Consider the following 19,498-nt stretch of genomic DNA (forward strand, 5'->3'; position numbering starts at 1 on the left):
TTCCCTTAATCGCAGATGAAGGCAGTCTGTTAATGAGCTGGCTCGCATATGATAGTGCCTCGGCCCAAACGATGTTCTCCAAATCACTCTGTGACAATAAGCATCGGACCTTCTCCAGTAAAGACCGATTCAATCTCTTTATCATCCTATTTTGCTACGGTGTATGACTAACTATGAAGTGCCTCTCTATGCCATCGTCTTGACATAGCTGCTGAAAGGGGTCTGATGTATACTCGCCGCCGTTGTCGGATTACAACATCTTGATCTTTCTCCCAGTCTGCAGTTCTAATCTTCTCTTACACTCCACAAATAAATCTAGGACTTCACTCTTCTTCGTCATGGTGTACACACAACAACGCCCAGAATAGTCATCAACGAACGTGACGAACCAATATCGACCACCAAGTGATGCCGTCTTGGTGGGACCCCAAACATCTGTGTGCACGTAATCCAGGATGCCCCTCGTCCTATGGATGGCTATCCCGAACTTTACCTTTATATTTTTGCCAAGAACACAGTGCTCACAGAACTCAATCTTCCCACTCTTAACTTCCTTCAATAGTCCCTTCTTGCACAAAGTCTGTAGTGACTTTTCTTCTGTGTGCCCTAACCTATAGTGCCAAAGTCTACTCATGTCCGCCTTTGAAATAGCTGAAGCTACCTGGCCAACTTCGGTGCTCCTCTTTAGATAATACAAGTTTTAACTGCGGACTTCCTTCATCACCATCAATGATCCCTTAGTAATCTTTGCTACAGCATCCTCAAAGGTCACCTTGAATCCTTTTGCCTCCAAAGCTTCAATAGAAATAATATTCTTCTTAAACAAAGGAACAAATCTCACTTCTTTCAATTCACGGACTATTCTAGCGTGCATCCGAATCCTCACAGTACCTATCCCACAAATACCACATGATTGATCATTTCACATGACAACAACACCCCCATTAATGTTGGATCCTTTTGTTTTGATGATGATTAACAAACAATTTATAACTAATGTTGTTTGTCTAATATTTGTATTTTGTATTTATTCTAGGCAAATAATAAGTTAGAGGATGGATGGAATCGAGCATTCACGATCATATCAATGGAGGTTGGTGGAATAATGGAGTGAAGCCTTGCAATTCAAGTTGAAGATCCAAGTTCAAGCTTCATCCATGTTACCAAGATCGAGCATCATGAAGATCATTGCTTGGTATATTTAGTAAAAGTTTATATTATGTGTGTTTAGTACTTTAAGCTCAATATCATATACACACATATTTTATTGGTTTCTATGTATATATACATATAGTTATATATATACACATTTTAGCTTTTGGTTTTCATGTTTATATGAAATTATATTTTCCATATTTATTGTTTTGTTTTGGTTTAGCTTTGTAGATATGAAACAATAGTTATATATACTTTCATGTTTCATATTCTATTGTTTGTTGGAAAAACAAATGTGTTTTGTATTATATATATATTTTTGTAAAAATAATGTATTATTGTTTATAGACTTAACATTCACTGTATACATCTTTTATCAAGTCTATAAAATTGTTTTACAAATTTTCAAAACTTGTTTATGTCAAAATATCAAAATTCAAGTATCTCATGTTTTCATGTTTTGGACATGTTTGAAAAATGATAAGATTTCTCAAATGGGAGGTGATTTTTGAAAACTAGTTTTTGTAACATATGTATTATCATGTCTATAATCATTTTCAAAAGTTTCATAAATTTTGGAATTTGTTTGCTATTTTTTAAAGGCACTTTAAAAATCAGATTTACTGTTTTAATCAGGCTGATACAATGTTATCAGTCGACTAATGAATGTGTATAGTTGACTGAATAAATCGCCTGGAATAACAAAAAGTTTTTGTTTTATTTTAGTCGACTGACCAGTCGATTGATGATGTCATCAGTCGACTGATGATGTCATCAGTCGACTGATAAGGTCGTCAGTCGACTGATGAGCTGGTAAATACCTCTAACGGTCAGCTCATCAGTCGACTGATGAAAGCCGTCAGTCGACTGATTCTATAACGGCTAGTTTTTTCTAGCATGTTCCAGTTTTGGGTTTTTGGTCTTTTTGCATTGTTTTCTCTTGGCTTTAGGGTTCCTATAAATACCCCCATATATCCTTAGTTTTAGGTAGTTAAGAGAATTGTTTAAACAAGTTTAAAGGGTGTTTTGTGTTTGTTTAAAAGTGTGTTTACAAGTTTGGTTTTGTGAAAAAATTTTCACAAGGGCTTGAGGAGATCATCAATTGTGTTTGGGCATTCAACTCATCTCCCTCTCTCTCTTGTTATATATAGAGACGTTTTTCTAAACTCATATCTAGCTATTTATATGTTTGATTTTCATTTCCATAAGCTAGAATTTATTTGAGTTTATCTTTGATTTAAATCTCTTTGTTCACACACAACCATTGAGCTTATTGTATTTACATTCATAGTATTATTTGTGGTTGTGGGTTTGTGACATTGAGAGTGAGCTTATATTGTGTTCTCACCTTGTTTAGAGAACGATCATTTGATTTTGTGAGCTTAATTGTGAGAACACTTTGTAATACACTTGTACACCGAGAGAAATGTGTGGTGGGAGACGGGGTCGTCCCAAAAGGAGTGGGGTTGATGGTAATGCCTAGAGGTAGGTTGTAATTCCTAATACTTGAGGGAGACACGAGCTAGAGACCAACACTTAGAGGGTATATAGTGTGATTATAAGAGTGTGGATTGTAAAGTTTTCGGTGAGCTAGAAAATCGAGTGTGATGTGTAAACATTATTCGGGTGAGCGTAGAAAACCCGGTTGTGATAGTGGAGATCTCCTCGAGGTGAGGAACAGAGACGTAGGTTGTGGGGACCGAACTCCGTAATCATATTGTTTGTTTGTGATTATATTAGCTCACTTATTTTTGTGTTCATATCTTATATCGCCTTTGTCTATTGCTTATTGTTTATATTCCCACTATCTTCTTATTTTTGTGTTCATATCTTATATCGCCTTTGTCTATTGCTTATTGTTTATATTCCCACTATCTTGTTCGTGTTCATATTGCCCTTTGTTTATATTCCCACTATCTTGTTCGTGTTCATATTGCCCTTGGTTTATTATCCTTGCACATATATTGTTTATATCTCTTGTGCTAGGATATATTTGTTAGTAAAGTTTTTTAAATTGGCATAAATCAGATTAGATTAGCATAAACCCTATTCACCCCCTCTAGGGTTCTTTCCTAGTGATATTATGGTACTTTCAATTAAGTCTCTCAAATAATAAAAACCAATCTCGTCTAGGAGTCACATGATAAGTAGCGCCAGAATCAAGCATCCAATCTGATACATCCACATGGTTCACCTCCGAAGTAATCAATAGAGAAAAGCTTGAATCATCGGAATCATCGCCTTTTACAACATTCACCTCATTGGCCTTCGGGCCATTCTTCTTGCTATTCTCCTTCTCTTTGAGCTTCGGACAGTCTCTCTTCTAATGTCCATGTTACAGAACGCACATTGGTTCTTTGCTAACTGGTGATGGCCTCTAGACTTTGACCTGTTCCTATTACCACCTCTCGGATATGGGCTTCTACCTCTCGTCAACAATGCCTCTTCTAAAGTACTAGCGTGGGAAGTCTCCTTGTCCTTTCTCCTCAAATCATAGTTCATCAAAGTATTAGTAACTTAGCTATATGTGATAGAAGATCTCCCGTTCAACAAAGTAAGCGCGAAGGTATCATACTCCTCATCCAGTAAGGAGCCCAAAAAAATAATAGCCTTATACTCATCCGTAATTTTGTCATCCACATTGGCCAAGTCCGACAATAACTTAGTATAGTTATTCATATGAACTGCTAGTGAGATGCCCCTGGACATCTAAAATCTAAAAAATCTTCGCAGTAAGTGCAAACGGTTCTTAATACTCTTCGTTAGGTACTTATTATTGAGAATCTCCTACATCTTCATTACAGACGTCACTCCAATCACATCATACTTCAGCTCCTGTTCCAAACAGGACCTGATCACCCCACAAGCGTTCCTATTCATCTTTTCACATACCGCCCCTTTATATTTTGGTGGCCTCTCATGGACCATGATGGTCTTCTCTAAATTCTGAGCATTGAGCGCATCATGTACGCCATTCATCCGCAAATCAAAATTAATCTTACCGTCATATTTAACCACACTAATTTTAGTGTTCTAAAAACCAACTTGAACTATACCCGCCATCTTTCTGCTTTCACCAACTTCTTCTCTAATACTCCCAAACTCTAAATTGTAGAGAAAAAAAATTTAAACTTGATAGAATTTAGAAATTACCCAACTGAACCCTAGAACGGATTCCAAATAGATCTCCTAACCACATAAGGAAAACAAAGTCTTCAATAGCAACCCCAAACACTATCTCCACCGAAGCCTAGAACTCCAAGAATCAAGCTTTCACGATGAATCTTTCTCCACCGAATGCCAAAATTCTAGATCTTAAATCTGAGCTCTGATACCAATTATTGCGCGCCATGCGGAAGCATGCTCGACAGCCAAATGAGTCCGCGAGCCACGGGAGAAGATTAACTAACCAAACTCGAGCACAATCCAAACAAATACGACAAACCAATCGCAAACACTGAGATATACGTGGTTCAGTAATTTACCTAGGTCGGGGAGAGGATAGGGAGATGTCACTATTTCGAGGAGAGCACAAAAGGGTTACAATCACTCAAACACTCGAACAAACCCTAACAAATAATCTCTCAACTCGCTCCCAAGTTCTCACTCTCAAAGTGCTTAGATTCTCTATTCTCTGGTAAACAAAACCCTAAAATCATGTTTCAATATATATCAAAATATGAACCAAATCAGCATAGGAAATAAAGCCCAGGCCCAAATCTGACTGGCAGTTGACCGCGCTAAAGTTCACGGTCAACTAGATAAAATGACAGAAACTAAAAAAAATCTACTACAAGGCCCGCGGTTGACCAGACCTAACCTCGCGGTCGACCGGACCTAACCTCGTGGTCGACCGACCAGAACTCCAGAAACTACCATGTACCCGTACACGTTTGTGGTCGACCGCGCTAAAGCTCGTGGTCGATCGGCAAGCACACAAATATTTGTCTGCTTTAAATTTCCTAAACATTACGCCTCCATCGACCTAGCTTAAAAAAACATATAGACTCGACTTAGCCAAATCAAAAGCGAGTCAACTCCCAAAACACGCCCCAAGCCGAGTCAAAAGGCGTCATCAGTTGGCCAAACCTGGAGTCGAATTCTGTGTTAAATTCAAACCCATGGGTGGAGTTCACCAACTAATTAACTCCGGCCACATCAACTCAAGAGGACCAAGTCATCCACTTTCAAAGAAGACTCGCCCATGTCCATAGCGACCCTTGCTCACGACTTCAGCGACATCCGCCCACATCTTAAGCATACTTCACCAAGTCCATGAAGCCCGCCAGATAGTAGTTTTAAGAGCTATTTATGAGGAATAACCGCTCCCCATTATCTCATACTTTATTGGCAACTTAATCCATAATTAAGGGGCCATTAACTCTCTCTTTTAGCCTACAAAAAGAGGGAAGATTATTTATTTAAAAAGAATCTGAGAATTGGGAAAAATCAAAGAAGGTCTATCTATCTAAGAGATCAAACCGAATCCCAGAGAGATCAACTCACATGTAGAGAGAGATTCTTATTATCGCATTGGCGATTCAATCAGGTAAAACTATCAAGAGAATACTGAGGTATCTTCCAAACCACTAAGCTTGCATCCACAACAAAAGACTCTAAGTCTTAATCGGTGCGTCAATGGAGTACAAGATCGATGCTCCGTCGGCACATAGAAAAGAACCCCCAAGAAGAATACCTTTTTTATTATTTTATTCTTTCTATTATAGTCTGAGATAATTACAATATTAAAAGAACCCAAAACAGGAAACAATTATAATTAACGGATACATGTGATACTTAGTAGAAACCGATTATAATTAACAGGTACAGAGTATAGCTAACATGTATTTGTGATTTTTAACATGAACCACTTATAATTAATATGTACATGTGATACTTAACCATGTTATAGTTAATAGGTACAAAGTATAGTTATAATGTACTTGTGATACTTAACAAGAACTGAAAATGATTGTTCAATAAAATTAACGTCTTGCTCAAAAAATCCTCGCTGAACTCCTCGCTTCTCCAAATAACAACAAAAATAATACCATCTGTTGGTGGCGGCGGCGGAGGCTCACAGCGGGACCAAGGATGACTAAGAGTTGACAACTTTTTGGTGGTGATGTGAGCGACAGAGGAGGTAAGGACGATGATCGGCATGACAATGGAAGAGAATTATGGCTATGATTTGATGTCATGAGGGGGCTATGGAAAAAGATTTATTAACAGGTAGAATTATTTGGTTCGTTTTCGACCGCCAAGTTTCTATTCCACCGGGCATCAGGCTTCGGCTTTATTTCCCAAAAGCCCACCCGGCCTGCTCTGTCTCCTCCAAAGCCCAAACCCGAAGCTTTGCCTCTGCTCCGTCCTCATTCCCCACTTACGAAAAAGCCCGCTTCTTCTTTTCTAGGGTTTTGAAAAGTAGGGTTTTTACTTTCTCCCCTCCATTTTCTTTCTTCAACCCCTCGCTAGGGTTCCTCAAATTCCAAACGAAGAAGAAGAATAAGCCCACAATGGTTTCTCCTCACGAGCTCCTCGCCACTATCGAGTCGGCCTTGCTGGGCCCCACTCCGCCGACTCCGACACAGCGGATCGAGCTCATGCACGCTCTTCGATCCTCTTTCTCCTCTCTGCGCGGAGAATCGTCCCCTCTTCTTTCCCAGTACCCCTCCTCGCCGTGCTCCCCTCCCTAAGCTGCATTTGAATATATATATATATATATATATATAGACAGAACTGAATTTGTTTGTGTTGTTCAGGGACCGAAGGCGTCAGATCGAGCTCAGGTTCAGTCGAAGGAGGTTCGACTCCCGGATTCTCCGCCGATCTCGCTGGATGACATGGACGTCCAAATTGTAAGTCATTGCGCTTTTTTTATATTGATTACTGGCTTATTTCTCCTGTTTGGGTACTCCATGTAGCCATTTGTTAGGTAATTGCAGTATTCTCGTTTGTATTGATGGACATAGAAGCCTACAGGAAATAAAGTTACTTATTTGGGGAAAATTGCACTTGAGGGGAAAAAAAAACAAGTGGTGGGGTTTGAGTCAATGCAACTAGAAAGTTTTGGTTTTGGACGAGACTTTGGTCTTATATGCCTCACAAACTTCGGAAGTTAAAATCTTTTATTTATATTTAGTATATAACTGAAAGCAGAGCTCTTGACAACATTTATGCATATGAAATGCACCTAAAGTGTCATTTCTAAAGTTTAATATTATCACACACGCATGGCATGCGTGCAAACACACAACCACCACCACAAAATCATTATCACATAACAACATGCCTTTGCATTCTTATCACTTAGCGGTGGATGGTATTTGTATGTGTCATTAGTGTTATTATGAGGAAACAAGCACCAATGAGGGTCCTGATCTCGTTGTTATCTGGTGTTCAAGCAAGATTTTTTCTTGGTCGCTGCTATCTATTATCTTTGCTAATTATGTGGATGCCTTAGCTATTCAGAGCAGTAGAGCATTCATTATCGTCTAGATTTTCTTGCTCTCACTTTTCTTCAGTCTTGTTATTTGTTTTCACTATTTTTTCTGGTCTGGCTGTCAAATTCACAGGCTATTAAGTTAAGTGATGAACTCAACCTTAATGAAATTGAGTGCATCAGGCTCCTCGTTTCTGCCAATAGAGAGGTATGTCCTTTTCCCTCTTGTTTATGTATTCAAATAAAAAACTCATGAGATTTCATCCTCTGATAGTATGCTTTTTTGCATTATGTATGACCTTCCAATCTTATGTTTCTCTAGTGGGTTCTATTTGGACGAGAACCAATAGAGATTTTTCGTCTCGCAGCAGGCCTTTGGTACACAGAGAGGCGGGATCTTATAACCTCATTGTACACCCTTATGCGGGTAATGAATGTAGTTTGATTGCATCTTACTGTACCGCTATGAATGAATACTGTATTTTTCTCCCTTATGTCTTTACACTTGTCTTTTTTCCCCACTTAAAGGATTTGTAATATTCTCTTCTCTTAAGCACGCAGGCTGTTGTGCTCGACCAGGGTCTGGAGGCTGATCTTGTGGTAGACATCCAAAAGTTTCTCAATGATCTTTTTGAATGTGGTTTGAGGCAACGGTTAATAATACTGATAAAGGTGTGAAAGCCAGTTAGATATCTGCTTTTCAATTGTGTTAATGTACTGCAACCGTTGACTTTAGAAGATCATATTTTCTATTACAATCTCATAAATTTTAGATATACTTATTTATGGTTTAAAACTGAACCATACAGAAAGTCTGTGTTCATAAATGATTAAGTTACATATTTAACCTTATTCAACTAAGCATACCTTTCTAGTTCATATAGTTTAATCAATGCCTAAAGGTGTATTTTCTGGTTGTTTATCTTTCATCTTTAGGAACTCAGTCGGGAAGAACCGAGTGGTTTTGGTGGTCCAAATGCTGAACGCTATGTTCTTGATTTTAGAGGTGCTATTGTCTTGAGGCAAGCTGTTGTTTCTCGAGAACGATTAAGCCTTAGTCATTGCCTTGTTCTATCTGTGCTCATTACACGGATCAGTAAGTTATATATATTTTATGTTGTCATGCAAAAATAAGTTTTACTTCAATATTTTTGATTGCATTAGTTTGTCTCTTTAAGCATGCTCTGGTATATGTAGGGAGAGTGATATTTCTAGTTGCTTATGAGATGAAGTTTTAGTGCTTATATAGTTATATACGTACCCATGATTGGTGTGGTCGACGAACATACACGTGCTTCTGCATGAGAGTATAAAGGTTGCCCAAGAGATTATGTCTGTGAAAGAAACACAAGGGATATGGTATATATTCTTCCAGTTGATGAAAAATAAGTAACACAAACCAGAAATATATTAAGCTTTTTAGTGAGACTTAACCTAGCCTGTAGTCTTTTCCTATCACTTATTAACTGCAATGATGTTTTATGGCTGATGATAATTATGGACTATGGAGCGTTTCAAAGGTGAAGCTAGGGTTGTGTAAATGTTGATCATGACTTCCATGAATTACATTAGGATAGATATCATATAAAACATATAGGCTGTGTGGGAAGATTTTATGTCAAAAGCAGCACTTAAAGATGTGTTGGATAAACATGACCATGGTTGTCTAGATGATTGGTAATTAAGGATTAATGTTTTCTAGGCTAGATAGTTACTGAATTGGCGGGAAAAGTTACCAGCAGAGAACCTAATACTAATGGCAAATGTTAGACGCCATAAAAGAGAGGTTGGGGAAAAAGACAGAAAGTAAAAGTGGTAAAGAAGGAATAACCTCATACCTTGCCTTTTAATGGTATTTTTATTATTAATTCTCTTTTACAAAGAGAGGGATAAATTAGCTACATTATCACTTTTGCCAGTTAAGCAATCTTTTGCTGGCAATTTTCTGTTGGCTAATCATTTCAAATGCTAAAGGGGGTTATTAGGTCTAAAAATCTATTAAATTTTTTATTTAAGGCTCTCAGTTTTAGTTGTTTGGTTATTTTGTCTCTCTAGATTTGAGTATCTGTTTTGACATTTATAGTACTGAAACTACGAAATATAATGAGCTGTAGTCTGAATGCAAAAGAATATATATTGACAGAATGGTCTTATCTTCTTCTTCAGTGCTTTCACTGCCAGCTTGCACAATGTACTATTCTTGTTGTCCTTGCACATTATGTTGTGTGCTTGGTCTTCAATGTGCTATCACTTCTTGAAGCCCAAAAATTCAGTTCACTTTTAATCTCAGGTTTTCCTCGTGTTTGTATATCAATGTGGTAGTTTTATGGTTGTCTGTATTGCTTTTGAGTTTTCTTTTGCCATTTTAAGATTTTGAAATAAATAAAAAACTTCTTGTTATTGAGTAAAAACATAATAACATATCAACATAATTTTCACATGTACTATCCTTTTTTCCTTTCTTCTTGCCCTGCTGTTTGATGGGGCAGGGATAGTAGCAGTTGTTACTGTTAGTTCTATGCTAATTTATGCTAATTTTGTCGCATATTTGTTTGTCCGTGTCGTGTGACAACCTCTTGAACTCCAATTGTTTTTTTTCCAGTTAAATGAGCTGAGTCAGGCTAGGTTTATCTTGGAATTTAAATCCAACCAAAACTTAAGCCAAATGGAAATTGCTAAACCCTATAAAAACTTCATTGGCTTTGACTACTGCAAAATCTTGATTTCACTATCATCCCTCTCTTAGAATGTGAGGAAGAAAGAGTAAACAGTAGAAGTGGTGTTGGTAAGTGATCCAATTTTTACTTCTTCATGCCATCCTTCCATCGGCTTCTGTCCTTTACCATTTTCCTTTATTGATCAATAGGGTCAAAATGGTGGTAGTTTTATATTCAACAACTTTTTCATGGTTTTATTATTTATCTATTTTACTGAATTTTCGTAGCATCAACTGAGTCAATATGTCACATAGTTTCAGATTGGCCCATACAAAATTTGTAAGATCACTTATGCATGTACAGTTCTATTCGTTCCAACTTTCAAGCATACCAGGTATGATTATTTTTGGATTTGGTGGCTTTTATACCAGTCACAAGCACGCCGAGGCAATTGCCTCGAGGCTAGAATGCGTCTGGGGCATTGCTGCAACATCCTGCATGAGGTGTGGGGCACATCGTGTATGCAAGACATGAGCCTTGATTCATTTAGATTGGCCTCACTGCACGTCACTGTTCTAGCATCCAACACTGTCATTATTATGTTCTGTTTTGCCATTATTTTCGCAATTGTTTTGTTCGCTCCCTCTTTTTCGTTTTTTCCTTTGTTCACTTCTTTCCTCCTTTCTCTATTTTTTCATCTTTTCACTTACAAAAACAACAATAGTAAACATATTTTTCTCTACTTTTTTCGTTTTTCCTTTGTTCACTTCTTTCCTCCTTTCTCCACTTTTTCATCTTTTCACTTACAAAAACAACAATACATATGCAAGCCATTTATTTTGATACAGGGTCAAGAACAATTACTTAGAATGTAATTGTTTGTATTTTGGTTTCTCCTCCTTTTATTGTCATTATTTTACTTTTGTATTAACTTTTTCATTTTTTTCTTATTTTTCTCTTACTTGATACGATCTTACGATTTTTCTTTCCCATAATTGCTTCACTGTTATGGCATTGTTTTATCTTTTCCTCCTTTTTTCTTTCATGATCCTATACTCTTATCTGCTTCCTTCTTGTTACTTTGTCTTACTGCTATTTTCCATCTTTCTGCCTATGTAGCACGGACACGGATCCGACACGGCCATCCGACACGCCGACACGAGGCAAATCCTAAAAAATACATAGGATATGTGTGTTCGACACGTGTGTCCGACACGGACACGACACGACACGTCTTCATGTTATGCGTGTCCGTGCTTCATAGCTTTCTGCATTGTTTTTTGGAACCTTGTTTAAGAAGTCGTTTTATATAATTAGAATTTCTGAGCAACTATCCCAGAAAAATGTCAGACATTAATATAGTGTTTCCTTAAATTCAATATTAATAATTCTCATGTAGTGAATGAGCTAGTGCAAGTAATTTGATTGATCTTAGTTTTAAATCATATTGATGTTATTAAGAAAATAAGTGCATTTACGCTCTGGTAAATTAAGGCCTTTGCATGTTGCTTTGCACTATGCGCATTGGTATAATGTGTGACATTCCCAGGGTGAATTCCATGTGGAACTACTTTTTTTTTGGGATTATAATAATTACATTTGAATTAGTTCTACAATGATATGAATTTTCGATTTCTAAAGGATAGAGTTCTAGCTTGTTGTTGTAGGTTGTAGATGACACTACGATTAGGATTTGTATATAACATTATCGCTTTGCATTGAAGAAAATAGAGGAAAGGTGCTTTTAATAGAATTTGCCAGAGGTAGCTAGGTGCATAATCTACCAATAGCAAATAGATGGAGACATTTTTAAATAGGCAAACACTTAGTTGAAGAGTCTACAAGATAGTGGTGAACCATGTTCCCTATGTACTTCTATTAGGAAGCCGTACCTGTACCCGGCATGTACCAGTATCTGTACACAAACCTCTTTGACACTTCTTGAATATATGAATATGTTTATTCGGGCAGATAATACATGTTTTAATTTGAAACACTCCTCATATAGTTCTTGGATGTATATTCTACATTTTACGTCTATTTCTTGTATATTTATTATTTATCATATGTAAATGACAAGACAAGATTTATCTTATGTAAATTATTAATTTTAAAACATATAAATATACATAACATGCAACCTAAGAAAGGCAAGAGTGACTGCAAAACTACATGTCTACATCCATAGTCAATGTTTAAAGTGTTGATTGGCATGTTCGACATGTCAGCTGAAATATTATTTGATGCACGGCTTACAACAATTAGAAAGCTTTACATGTCATTTATCATTTTCGGGAAATTATCCCTGATATACCATGAATTTTTTCCCTGATATATCAAGTGATATTCTGGGATCTCCCGATATATTAGGTTACATTTTGGCACAAAAAATTGCTTGAAGTTGTGCATAATTAGATTTATTTTAAAGATCAAGTTTGGGTCCTAACCCCAAACTTGAATCCACTTTATATAAATCTCAAAATAGGATAAGTAGAGATCAATTTAAGCTCCAATTTATCGTCTCACTTTACTTGAGTCAAGAGTTTCTTCATTGTTGACTGCATGCCACCTGCAGTAAGTTTCTCTTTCTCAATCTCTTTCTGCCTCTCTCTCAACTCTTCTTAGCTGTATCCTCTCCAGGCTCTCTATACCCCTAAACAATCTTATTTGCCCTATTTGACATATTTAATGTTAAGATATTAGTTAGGACTTAGGGCATCTATGGTATGTATATACATACTGTCCAATTTCCCACTGCAATATTTACTTAAATCTAAATATCTGCTATCCAGTATTAATTTTTTTCATCTGACATGACACCAATATCAGACATTTGGAACATAGATCACTGTTTTTAGGTGTATAATAAGTTTTTACACTGTCTAAAATTTTCATTCAGAAACTATAGTACCTACTTTTGAGTAAATAAGGTAGTATTATTTTTCATTTATTGCTTTGCGCTTGACTGAGGAAGTTAAAGCAATAGGCTGCTGTCCTTTTCCTCATGTTTCCAGGCATAATGGCCTGGGCAAGTACTTTTCTTGCATCTAACATTTCTATAGTTTGTCTTTCTATGTGTGGTATTTACATGATATATTGATGCTCTAAAAGTATCATCGGTTAATTTGCTACAGTTTCCAATAACTCAAATTAGTTTAATGACTCAATTTCCTTGTCGTTATTTTGCTTAATAAAAATTAAAATTATCCAATATTCTTTGTTGCATTAAATTTTTATAGGATGGTTTTGTTGGAAATTATTGTAAATTAGGAACTAGGAATGGTCAATCCTTATCTGAAATAGATGTCATAAAACCTGTTATCTTGTTTTTACCCCCTAAAGTGTTTCAATTTCTTTTAAACATATAATAGAAGAGATAATTCTAGTGAGGAATGGAATAACACTTACTTTTTTCTTTCCTCTTACAGATCCGAAAGATGTGAAAGATGTTTTTATAACCTTAAAAGATTGTGCAGGTGGAATCAATGATAGTGACTCCACCATACAACTTCAGGTATGGGTTTTAGTATATATTTATTGATCTGACTACTAGTTTCTGTCTCTATATTGTTTTTAAAAACACTTTCTTGCATACCTCCATCCTAAAATAAATTAGAACCTTAAACTTTTTACCTTCGCAAGATTAGTTCCAGGAAAATAATTAGAGAACAGAAAACGCTTTTCCTTTACCAATTTCTGATTCATGCTTTCTATATGATAGTAGATTAAAAAAAGCTTAATAGATTGCGTAGGGTTCATATATTAGAAGTTTTAATAATAAATTGGGATATAAAAGATAAAAGTTGCGAGGTTAAGTATTTTATTGAAGCAAATCCAATTTCTCACTAAAGCACATGACTCCTTAAATTTCAAGATCTACAATTGTTGTTATAGGATCTATTTGTAGGCTGAATAATCCTAATATCTTCCAGATGTATTGTCATTTGAGCAAATAAGCCTTATTTAATCGAAGACTTAAAGCTCACTTCCTATCTGCAAGGCCCCGATTACATTTCACCTCGAAAATTTCTCTTCTTAACATTCCACTGAGATTTTTCTTTTCTTTTTATATTGGTTAACAGATGTTTTCTATTTCTTTTATTACTGTTATTTTTGTGTTTTTGTCTTGTTTTCCTACTGCAGATCACATTCAGCCTTATGTTTACCCTGGTGATAGCTTTCATATCTGATGCTCTGAGCATAGCTTCAGACAAAGCATCAACATCGTTGCATGATTCTTCCTTCAGTCTTGAATTTCATGGACTAGTGAGCCAACTGAAACAATTCATCTTCCTAATTGTTCTTACTATATTCTGATTCTAATTTGTTCAAATGTTTATGTTTGATACAGCTAATGATTGTTGGGAACATCCCAAACATTGAGGGCTTCGTTGATGTTATAAGACTAGCATGGGCTGTGCACATGATTATATCTCAAGATCAGGGTGCAGGAGATATTTCTTCTGGTGGTTCTTCCAAGGATTTGTCAAATATTTATTCTTGCTTGCAGCTTGTGTGCACAAACAATGTCTTCCAATTCTTACTCACCAGAGTACTTCGGACAGCTGCCTACCAGGTAACAGTTATAAGTTAGCTGCACCATTCAGTTGATGTTTTAGTAACTTTGTGGATAATGAAATGCATTGTCTACATATGCTCAATGTTTAAATATCGGATATCAGGGAAATATCGGACGACCAAAATTCATTTTGGATTGTGGATATTGGGGGATATGTGGTAAATATTGGAGTGCTATATCGGATAATGTTCATTTGTAGTATAATGTCCTAAAATGTAATCTAACATACTTAATAAAATATAAGCGTACAAAATGTAAATAATATATGTTTATGATCACTTATCAACCTTTTAAAACTAGTAAAAGTCCAAAATTGACATTGCAACACTTTGGCTGACTTTTTTGAGGTTCTAAGGTCACTTCTTATATTGTGAAATTATGATAAGTCACTAAAAAATTGCTACAAGTGGTATATTATTTTGCGACAAGCTATATAAAAGGATATATCGGCCAATATGTCAGCTGATGTATCGGCCATGTTGGGTTTATATTGCCAAAGAATTGCGAGTAAATGATATTTAGACCATATCATTTTGCGACAAGCCTTGTAAATGGATACATCGGACGATACATCGGGTCATGTCGGGGATATTTAAACCAATGCATATGCTTCAAGTACATGTTTTTCTTTACCTTATCTCTTTGATGTTCTTGCTCCTGGATATCATGCCTCTTCTTCCGACCTTGGAGGTACTGTTTTATTTGCTCATTTGATTTGTTAGGGTTTTAGCACATATGTATGTATCTTTTTTAAGTTCATGACTTAATATTCTTGTTATTTTAACTTTAAAAATTCATTATCTTGAAAATAAATATCCTTGATAGGTTTCTGCACTGGGGATGTTTTAGAAACTCCGTCATGATGTCCTTGACAATAATCACATCTTGTAGCAGTCAAACCCAAATTGGTCTTCTAAATTTTTTTGGTTGAAATAGAGAATATTGTTACCACCATACTTGCAGCAGTTATCTCGTAAAATGGGCCAAAGTGGAAAGGACTAAAAACCGTGAATCCAAAAAATGGACTTTGTTTTTTCTTTAAACATAATCATAGATATCCATCGTACATTCTTACTGCTGCAACCTGTTATTTACTACCTTGATATTCCTTTCGTAACTGCTCATTGACTTACAAGTAACCATCCACCTTTCTTTTGGCTTCGTGTTGACAGAGTCAAGTTTAAATTTAAAGCCTCAAACACATAAGATTGTAGTAGGAACTTTACAATAGACCAATGGAACATGGTTGTCATCCATGCATGTGACTATTTACTGAAGGCAAAAAAGTGTTACATCTTTGTCATAATTCATCTCAGCTGTTAGTGACTTGGCTATTTATCCAATTGATCACTCTTGTGCATGTCAATATAAGTTATGAAGTAGGTGGATGTTTCTCTATAATTAAGTTGAAATACTTTTGATCGTTATGTTGGCATGTTGCTTTACCTTTGCAAATAGTGATTATTAATTTATTATTTGAGATTTATAATTCATTTCTAAGGTGCTCCTGTCTCTTGCATCTTAAGGTTGTACTTAGCTATTGTTATTGGCTTCTTCAGGTTGATTGTTGTGTGTACTTGCTGTTGTAATTTTGCAATTTTTTTAACTTTTGGGAATAAGTGATTAAGTTCGGACATTTATGGGTTGATAGTGGTGGAGCACAATAAATTATTTACCAATGCTTCTGAATATCCTGCCTTCTGCTAATGGTCATCTTACATGTTATTTTTGCAGAATGATGATGAGGATTTGGTTTATATGTATAACGGATACATGCACAAGTTGATGATGTTCTTTCTTTCTCACCCGGTTACACGGGACAAGGTTTGTACTTTGTATCTTTATCTTCTTGTTCTTCATCCTTCTTTTAAAGGAGTTCTTGAATATGGTCATTGTTTGAAAGGCTATCTATCCGTCCAAGCAACTTGTTAGTGAGACTTTTACTCCTGTCTGGGGGAATCCTTGAAGTAGCATTAGGTAGTGCTCTAAATGTCGGATGTTGGGGCATATTGGACAAAAATTTCCGTACTGGACGATAGATACCATGGGAATAACGAATATATTTAGTAACTATCGTGGTGTCATATCAATAATGTGAATACATAGTAATATATTATAGATGGTTATGCTTGATGCATAAGAAAAAGCGGAGCTGCAAAACAAATCATGAAAATTTTAAAGAAGCTAATAATATTTCTAAGTGGATAATGCTAGGACTAGACCCATTTAACATATACTCCATTTTAAGCCTTTTGGATATCTTCTCAGCCAAAGCTTCACATAACATCCATGATGAAAATAAGGATGAAATGGTGAGAGAAAAAGAAGCAATCAAAGAGGAAAAAAGGGGTCTTTTGGCGAAACAGTCAATGTTGAGGGCACAGGCGGATTGTCGTAGTGCAATCCATTTCAAGATAAATAGTCGGGACTTAAAGAGCCACAAACTCTTGCAAAAAAATTAGTCTTATTTGAGCCCCTAATTCTTCTTTTCAGGTATTTATAAAAGTGAGTATTGGTTTGGGTTTAAGTAACCTCAGTGAGTCATAAATCCAAATGTGATCTTTTAAACACATTCAAGCCAAAATTAATATTGCAACATTTTGGCCTATATTTTGAGGTTTAAATATCGGCCAATATATCATGAATATCTCATCATTGCTGAAAAGTTGCCAAAAGGAATATATGATTATGAAACTATATTGTTTGCAGCAAGCCTTATAAGACAACATATTACTTGACATTTTCGGCCATGTCGGCTGATATTTCATAGTCACATCTGGTTACCACACCTTTATATGTTATTTATACAATTCTTGAATTGATGACTTAGCTCTTTTGCATAGATTTTCCCTTTTCGTTAAGGGATCCTTCCATGCTTTTCAAGGTATGAAATATCTTAGCAGGCTGAAGGCATTCTTCTAGCAGAGTATAAACACTTTCATCTGAACAAGGAACTGCATGCTGAGATGTCAGGATTAAAAGAATCCTGACAATAAAAAAAGGATATTTGTAATTTACATAGATTCCCAGGGAATAAAGCTTTAAAATGTCATAGGGTCTTTCTTAAAATAGTGGCAGGGGTTTTTATTTTATTTAGTTATTATAGTAATCGTCATTATTTTCTTCTTGAGTTGTGGGTAGGGTGGGAGTAGCAACAATATATTCCTAAATATTATTATCTAGTCTTTTCCATTAACATCTGCCAAAGTACATCACAGAACATCAACTTGCAAGTTCTTTCCGTAGGTTTGTCGTTTGTGAACAATGGGTATAGTAGTTCTTACTTAGTGCTCCAGTTTAATAATGTCGGGAAGAGAAAATTAATATCTTGATCAACACTGGCTCAAGAGTTAAGAGGCACAACCTTCTTAGAATTTGTTGCTGTTTATAGTTTTGAGCAGTATTTTATGTGGTAGTTCCGTGCGGAGAATGACCTATTAATTCTATATGGAAGAATGGTCTATAAATTCTAATCTAGACTGCTCGCTTGTAAATTATTTCATTTAATTTTTTTTATTATCGTCATTTATACATCTCCTTTTCACAACTTCTTGACATAATAAACGTGCAATGCCCTAGCTAAACATGTAGTGGTTCTTATTAGTGTAACTTATCTGAGCCTTTTGGTTATTTTTATTATTTCTTTATTTTTATTCCTTGCACATTTTTCAACAGGTGAAAGAAATGAAGGAGAAGGCTATGACTGCCCTTAGTCCATATATCATGGCAGGAGCGGATGACTTTAGAGATGATCCTTCATTTTATTTGCAACAACATGCCCACATGAGTCGTCAGCCATTCATATCGATTTTGGAGTTGGTTGGTGATGTTTATCAGGTACAATCTTTTTCTTTCATGATTATCTTTTGAAGCTTGTGTCTAGTTTGTTCTAGGTTAAGGACACAAAATTTTTATGCGTCTTTCACATTTTCCTTGCTGAACTCTGCTTTGAAATATGTATATGTATGTGTAGAGATAAGGACGGGGGCGGCGGTGGGGAAGATAAGAAATGAGTATATTCTAAGGTAGGTAGATGTTGCTTCTCGTGAGGATATAATGACTAATGAGAGAGAATCCAGTGAGATAGTTTGGTCATGTATAACAGTTTCCACTAAATGCACCAGTTAGGAGAATTGATAAAATTATATTAAATGAGCACCACGAGGATTCAGCTGAAGAGAGCTTATTTAAGAGAGCTTATTTTGAAGCAGTTAAGGACCATGGTAAGTTAACTTACTGAAGTAAATGTCCTTGACCGGACTTGAATGGAAGATTAGGAGCCATATAGCCGATCCCAAAAATTTGAGATGTAGACTTTTTTTTATTGTTGTTTACATGCCTAAGAAACCAAAAATGTGTAAGTTTTTTCCCTCCCTTTTTTCCCTTTTCTTTTCAGCATCAGGTAGCATGCAAAATGGATGTTAAAAAATTACATGTACTTAGATCTATTGGTACAAGTTCACATCCAAAATTGATCATGGTCTAAGCACTTAAAACACTTTCTCTCAATCTGTAGGTAGGTTTGAGACTCCATGAATGCAGAATAGACAACTTCTTAATTTCTTTTGTCCATTTGTGGCTAATTCCTGGTGCATGCATGAAAACTGCAAAATCATTTGAATTTTAGTTTTTGAGCTCTCAGTAATATTGCTGAAAGTAGAGGTG

The 19,498-nt window shown here is 35.9% G+C and overlaps 1 protein-coding gene across 2 annotated transcripts in view; it reads left to right on the forward strand.

The window, feature by feature from the left end:
• Positions 6,509-19,498, forward strand: part of LOC109828784 (nuclear pore complex protein NUP205) — a 45,183-nt gene continuing 32,193 nt past the window's right edge. Inside the window, exons 1-11 of one of the 2 annotated variants that reach the window (XM_020395718.1) lie at positions 6,509-6,826; positions 6,917-7,013; positions 7,731-7,805; positions 7,920-8,024; positions 8,159-8,269; positions 8,534-8,693; positions 13,683-13,768; positions 14,398-14,520; positions 14,606-14,830; positions 16,568-16,657; positions 18,509-18,670. In XM_020395718.1, coding sequence (XP_020251307.1) covers positions 6,672-6,826; positions 6,917-7,013; positions 7,731-7,805; positions 7,920-8,024; positions 8,159-8,269; positions 8,534-8,693; positions 13,683-13,768; positions 14,398-14,520; positions 14,606-14,830; positions 16,568-16,657; positions 18,509-18,670 — 1,389 coding nt within the window. In that variant the 5' untranslated portion in view covers positions 6,509-6,671. Of the gene's footprint in view, positions 6,827-6,916; positions 7,014-7,730; positions 7,806-7,919; positions 8,025-8,158; positions 8,270-8,533; positions 8,694-13,682; positions 13,769-14,397; positions 14,521-14,605; positions 14,831-16,567; positions 16,658-18,508; positions 18,671-19,498 lie in introns of those variants that run through there. The other variant, XM_020395717.1, reaches the window with a different exon arrangement.

Source organism: Asparagus officinalis, chromosome 1 (assembly GCF_001876935.1).
Source record: "Asparagus officinalis chromosome 1, Aspof.V1, whole genome shotgun sequence".
NCBI lineage: Eukaryota > Viridiplantae > Streptophyta > Magnoliopsida > Asparagales > Asparagaceae > Asparagus > Asparagus officinalis.